This window comes from Vitis riparia, chromosome 14 (assembly GCF_004353265.1).
Source record: "Vitis riparia cultivar Riparia Gloire de Montpellier isolate 1030 chromosome 14, EGFV_Vit.rip_1.0, whole genome shotgun sequence".
NCBI lineage: Eukaryota > Viridiplantae > Streptophyta > Magnoliopsida > Vitales > Vitaceae > Vitis > Vitis riparia.
The window spans coordinates 5,659,644-5,666,191 of record NC_048444.1 but is presented as its reverse complement, the minus strand read 5'-3'; the positions used below and the strand labels follow the sequence as shown (position 1 = coordinate 5,666,191).

At 36.2% G+C, this 6,548-nt stretch overlaps 1 protein-coding gene across 1 annotated transcript; it reads left to right on the top strand.

Moving 5' to 3' along the window:
* Positions 1-276: 276 nt before the first annotated feature.
* Positions 277-6,235, top strand: LOC117931005 (histidine biosynthesis bifunctional protein hisIE, chloroplastic). The gene is made up of 5 exons (XM_034851845.1): positions 277-589; positions 4,837-5,082; positions 5,170-5,265; positions 5,382-5,536; positions 5,678-6,235. Exons 1-5 carry the CDS (start codon positions 422-424, stop codon positions 5,880-5,882), a joined length of 870 nt encoding a protein of 289 aa, XP_034707736.1. The 5' UTR covers positions 277-421; the 3' UTR covers positions 5,883-6,235.
* The last annotated feature ends 313 nt before the right edge of the window (positions 6,236-6,548 follow it).

Here is a 6,548-nt window from a genome sequence, read left to right as displayed (position 1 = left end):
TGTACTTTTAAAAGAAATTATTATTTTTATAAGAAAAAATGAGGGTATTTTTATCGAACCTTAATAAAAAAATGATGAAGGGTTATATTTTCAAAATTAGGTTTTTAATGATCATTTTAATCTAATAATCTAAATTATTTGAAAAAATTATTTTTAATAATTCTGAAAATCTACTGTAAAATAATAATAATAATAATAAAAATTCAAACCTAAAACCCTAAATCATAAATCCCTGTCTTCCTGCAACCTATATATATATCCAGACAATGCATCCTGCAAACTCGAGCGCCGCTGAACACGCTTCTACTCCTCTGGGTTGTTCTTCTACTTTAGTTTCTCGATCAGTGTTTGATTTTATTTTCGGATAGGTTTTCATATAGATGCGAAGGCAACCCAAAGAATAACCTACTCTTGTGCATTAATGGCGGTTTCCTATTCGCACTGTCTTCAATCTCTGAGGGTTACTCCCAGAAGTCGCCTCTTTGTTTCTAATGTTGATTGCTGGAGAGACAACCGCATTATGAAGTCCTACTCTCCGGTTTCTGCTTCCTCCAAGAAACCCCACCAAGATCTTTCCCTTGAAGCTAAGGTACCCGATTTTAACCTTCATTTCCATTTATATGTTTCTTTTTTCTTTTTTCTTTATATTAAATATAGTCTTGAATTGATCCATCTGTTGTAATGCCTGAGGCGCCCTCACTGTGCTCGACAAAATGCCCCTGACAATGAAATGAGATGAAATGAGCTGTTATGGGTAAATGGCATTGTGGGAATTGAAGTATTATTTATTAATGCGTGGATTGTGGAGAAAATTTCTTTGAAAACTGCGTGCTTTCTCATTTGTGTCCTTTTTATTTATGGGTCTAAAAGGAGATGGGTGGAAGTTTCGTCGAATGATTTACTTTCATTTTATGCGTTCAGTGTGCTTGGGCAGAGTACTCTTAATCCCTCTCGATGGTTTGATTCATACCAGAAATCTGATCTGTGCGATGGATTAAATGGGTTGAGTTAAATTCCGGGTTGCAGTCCAGTGTGTTCTTCTGATGACCCAAAAAACTGGATATTGATGGTTTCCAGATAAATCCTTTGTTAATAACTTATAGTACTGATAATCTCATATGGGCATGATTATTCTCTCCCTTGATTATGTCTTGGAAGATATGAATTGGCGTATGGATAAGCTGCTATGCAGCCAGTTGAGCAGTTAAGAGTTTCTGAGAATTTTGAAAGTTTCAATGATGGGCAATTTGTCTATTTCTTAGACCAGTTTGTTATGTCGTGTTTGACTGAAGCCCCAATAGGGAGCATATTGAAAATAACCCTGTCCAAGCATTGTGTTGCACTTCCCCAATCTGTTTTTTCTCTGAGGAGATTGTTCTTCTTTTATTTACAAGTGTCCAATTTTGTGCCAGACATAGGTGTCTACCATGGCCACTATTGTAGGGACTGTTATGTTGAGAAGAAAAACATCGAGAATGGAACTCCCAGCTCATATGTTGGATATCCCTTGAAGGGTGTTCTTTGTTGCTCAACGATTAATTTTTAATGGTTATGCAAGCTACATCTGGACTCTATATCTCAACATATTTGTTACTAAGGAAAAACAATTGTTCTAAGGAACATGATCTTTGTGTCACTTTGTATACAGTATCCTTTCAGTTGTCACTATCTGTTTGACATTTCTAATTTCATCTGGGAAGCCATATATCTAGTATACCATAAAAAATATAAGAATCTTGTGAATATCTTGTCTTTTTTATTTTATTCTGTGTGGCTGCCCCTTTTTTAAAGGTTGAACCAGACATAGTCAGGTGTCTACCATATATTTCATTGGTAGGGACTGTTACATGTCTGGCAAAGAAAAGAAAGAGAAGGAAAACATTGAGAATGGGGCTCCCATCTCTCTGTTGGATATCCCTTGAAGGCGTTCTTCGTTGTTTGATGGTCAACATATGATGACTATGCGAGCTACATCTGGACTCTATATCTTGTTACCAAGAGAAAACAACCATTCTAGGATCTTACAGTGTTTTTCAGCTGACACTATCTGTTTGATCTTGGTCATGCTCTTGTATGGACTATTAAGATGTTTTGCCAGTCTGACCTGCTTCTTAATCTGTTAACCATAGCTCAGACATCAAGTGCTATAACTTTTGTTTGAGTAGTCATGTGTATAGCATGGAAAAAAGTTATGAAAATCTGGTATGTCCTCTCTTGTTCTTTTATTCTGTGCTGCTACCTCTTGTGAAAAGGTGGAACCAGACGTAGTCAGGTGCCTTCCATGGATTTGAATGGGAGGGACTGTTACATGTCTGGAAAAGAAAACAAAGAGAAGGAAAATATTGAGAGTGGGGCTCCCATCTCTCTGTTGGATATCTCTTGAAGGTGTTCATCGTTGCTCGACAATCAATGTTGAATGATTATGCGAGCTACATCTGGACTCTATATATTGACATGTTCTATTATTAAGGAAAAACATATGAAAATCTAGTAAGCATTTCCTCTTTTGTTCTTTTATCCTGTGTTGCTACCCCTTGTGAAGTGGTGGAACCAGACGCGGTCAGGTGCCTACCATGGATTTGAATAGGAGGGACTATTACACGTCGGGGAAAAGAAAAGAAAGAGAAGGAAAATATTGAGATTGGGGCTCCCCTCTCTCTGTTGGATATCTCTTGAAGGTGTTCATTGTGGCCCAACAATCAATGTTTATTTATGCGAGCTGCATCTGATCTCTATATATCGACATGTTCTGTACAACTGTTTGAGGAACTTCAACCTTCTTTCCCTCTGTATACAGTGTTCTTTTAGCTAACGCTATCTGTTTGATCTTGGTCATACTCTTGAATGGACTGTTAAGATGGTTTACCAGTATGACTTGCCTTCTAATCATAACTCATGCATCAAATATTACAATTTTTGTCTGGGAAGCCATATGTATGGTATGATAAGATATGAAAATCTAGTAAAAAGAAAACTCCTCTTTTGTTCTTTGTTGTGTTGCTGATCCTTTTTTTAAGGTTGTGCCACCCATAGTCAGGTGTCTAATTTTAGATTTGAAAGTTAGGGACTATTACATGTCTGAAAAATAAAAACAAGGGGAAAGCATTGAGAATGAATCACCCCACCCCTCTTTTTATTTTTTTGATAGGTAAATTGAGAATGAGGCCCCCTTGTCTTACGTATATCTCTTGAAGGTGTATATTGTTGCCCTACCATCAATGTTTAGTGATTTTGTGAACTTCCTCTGGACTCTATATCTCAGATGAATCCTGTTATCAAGGAAAACAACTTTTCTAGGAACTTGGGCTTAGTATAACTTCACGGACCATGTTTTTTAGGCAGCACTATCTGTTTAATCTTGGTCATGAATAGACTGTTGAGATAGTTTACCAGTCTGACTTACTGCTTAATTATAGCTCACACATCAAATGTTATAATTTTTGTCTTGGAAGTCATATATGGTATGGGATAAAAGATATGGTTATCTAGCCTATATCTACTCATCTTTCCTTTTATTTTGTGCTTCCATCCCTCTTTGTAAAGATTAAGCCAGAAATAGTCAGGTCTCTACGATAGATTTGAATGGTGGGGACTGTTACATATCTGGCAAAGCAAAGAAAGAGAAGGAAAAATAGAGAATGGGGCTCCCATCTCTCTGCTGGATGTCTCTTGAAAGTGTCCATCGTTGCCCGACAATCAATATTTAATGATTAAGCGAGCTACATCTGGATTCTATATGTTGAAATACTTTATTATCAAGGAAAACCAACTCTTTTATGAACTTGCATTTTGTCTCTTTGTGTATAGTGTTCTCTTTGCCAACACTATCTGTTATCTTGGTCATGCTTTTGAATATACTTTTAAGATGGTTTGCCTGCATGACTTGTTGCTGAGTCATAGCTCATATATTTACAATTTGCCTGTATGTGTATACTATGTCATTAAAAATATGAAAAATTATTCATTATCTTCTTTCGTTCTTTTATTTTGTGCTGGTAACCCCCTTTTTTTTTAAAGTTGAACCAGATACAGTTAGGTTTCTACTATAGGTTGAATTGTAGGGACAGTTAGATGTCTAGAAAAGAAAAGAAAGAGAAAACATTGAGAATGGGTTCCCATCTCTCTTTTAGATATCTCTTGAAGGTGTTCATCATTCCCTGATTTTCAACACTTAGTATTCTGCAAGCTACATCTGAACTCTATATATCGATGTATCTTGTCATCAAAGAAAAAAAATGCTCTAATTTCTAGGAGCTTGGGTTTATCTCACTCTGTATCTTCAGTCTGGCTGATTGCTTTTCTTAGAGAAAAGTACTAATTGCACATCTCATTCATGCATATAACTAATGTACTGATAATGAATGGTCTCAATTTGGCCCTTTTTTGGTGTCAAGCCATAAACTGTACTGGATGGCTTATTAGGCCTCTGAACATTTTCCTGTTTATCCTTATTTTGCTGTTGTAAATGCAATTTTTTTAGTCTAGCCTGACCTTGCATAATCTTGACATCTTTGGTCTAAATAAACATTTGAAATGGGTGGTTACTGTGGTTTATCTAATGATCTTTGTTTGATTATTGTTTGCTTTTGGCATCCTGGTCTTGCATCAATTGTTAAGATGTTTGCCAATATAATTTTCAGCTTATGTAACTCAACTATAACTTTGAGTGTTCTGACTGGTAGATGACAGATTTAACCAAGATAGGTAATTATGCATTTCATTATACCAATAATAGCATAATTTGTCCTCTGTTTCATCACCATTTTCCTTCCCTTCTTTTGTTCCTTTTGGTATACAAAAAAGATGGAGTAAGGTATCTGACAGGATATATTTTAGGTTGAAACATTGTTAGACAGTGTGAAGTGGGATGACAAAGGTTTGGCAGTGGCAATAGCCCAAAATGTCGACACAGGAGCAGTTTTAATGCAAGGCTTTGTAAACAGGGATGCACTAGCTACAACCATTTCCTCTCAGAAAGCAACATTCTACAGCCGGTCGAGGTCAAAGTTGTGGACAAAGGGGGAGACGTCATTGAATTTCATTAATATTCATGACATTTTTCTTGATTGTGATCGTGATTCGGTATATTTTTTTTTTACTCCTTTTTAGTTGGATGCATAAATGAGCAGGATCCTTTGTCGTTAGATTTGACTCTGAGCTATTTCTCAGATAATATACCTTGGGAAGCCTGATGGGCCTACTTGCCACACTGGATCTGAAACTTGCTATTATTCATCAGTATTTGATTTGTTAAAAAATCCTCAGGTTTATATTCCTTTCTTTTATGGTATTCTTTTTGTTTTGTTTTTCTTTAGTAGGAAGAACAGTAATTTTTTCCCAGCCTTACTTTGGACATGCTTTATATTAATTGTTTGTTGCAGGGTGAAGAGAGTAACAATTTGGCATTAACGACATTGTACTCTTTAGAATCCACAATTTCCCAGCGAAAAGCTGAAGTAGCATCCCCACAAAATGGAAAACCTTCATGGACAAAACGACTGCTACTTGATGACAAGTTGCTGTGCTCAAAAATTCGGTAATGTTGGCTCTGTCAGATCTGTTTTGTTACAGTTATAGTCCCCAAATCCTCAAGAGCCCCTCTTGAAAATTTTAACAAATAGATTTAGGCATTTCATTCTGAGTTCTAACAAGTTTTGTTAACTTGCATCATTTACAGGGAAGAGGCAGACGAGTTGTGTCGAACGCACGAGGAAAACGAGGATAAGTCGCGAACTGCCTCAGAGATGGCTGATGTACTCTATCATACCATGGTCCTGCTGTCACTGAAAGATGTAAAAATGGAAGAGGTTCTCCAAGTCCTCAGACACAGATTTTCTCAATCAGGTATTGAGGAAAAGAAAAGCCGGGCCACACAAGGTTAAGCTGGGGACTTATTGAATGCCAAGTCTGTTCATGCCACCACCATATTGCATCATTGCATGTCAACTGCTGATACCCAAGTAGTTATATACATGAAATGAACAGACCATTTGGCTCATGTGTTTCTAACCACATGTTGAATCTCCAAGCTGAACTGCTGTACCCATATGACAAGCTTGGCTGTTTATTGCATGATTCCTAAATTTATGTGGCAAAAAATCAATGCTGTATATATCAATTTAACCTATTCTGGGTTTGTTCAATTTATTTGAATTGTCGTATTCTACTTGAATCAAGTGTTTTTCCTTTTTTCCCATGTTGGGTTTATGCCCCCATGTTTGGAACTCCAATCTAACTTGGCCTCTTCCTCCCCACCCCCCTCTTGTTTTCTTTTGTTTTTGTGGCACAAGTATTTCATTGTCTATTTTTCTTTGTCTAGTAAAATATCAATGCATTAATTTTTTTTTATTATATTCAAAATAAATAGAAAATGCTAAATTAATAAATATTATAAAATTTTATAAATTATTTCTATGATAAATATTTAGAATTCTCTCAAACTTGCCATATTAGGGGCATGGTGTGATGTGTAATAGGAAAAAATCTGTCCCCTTGTAGTCTCTATTCATCTTTATTCCTGAGATGTGTGTGCTATTTTGAATTTGGAT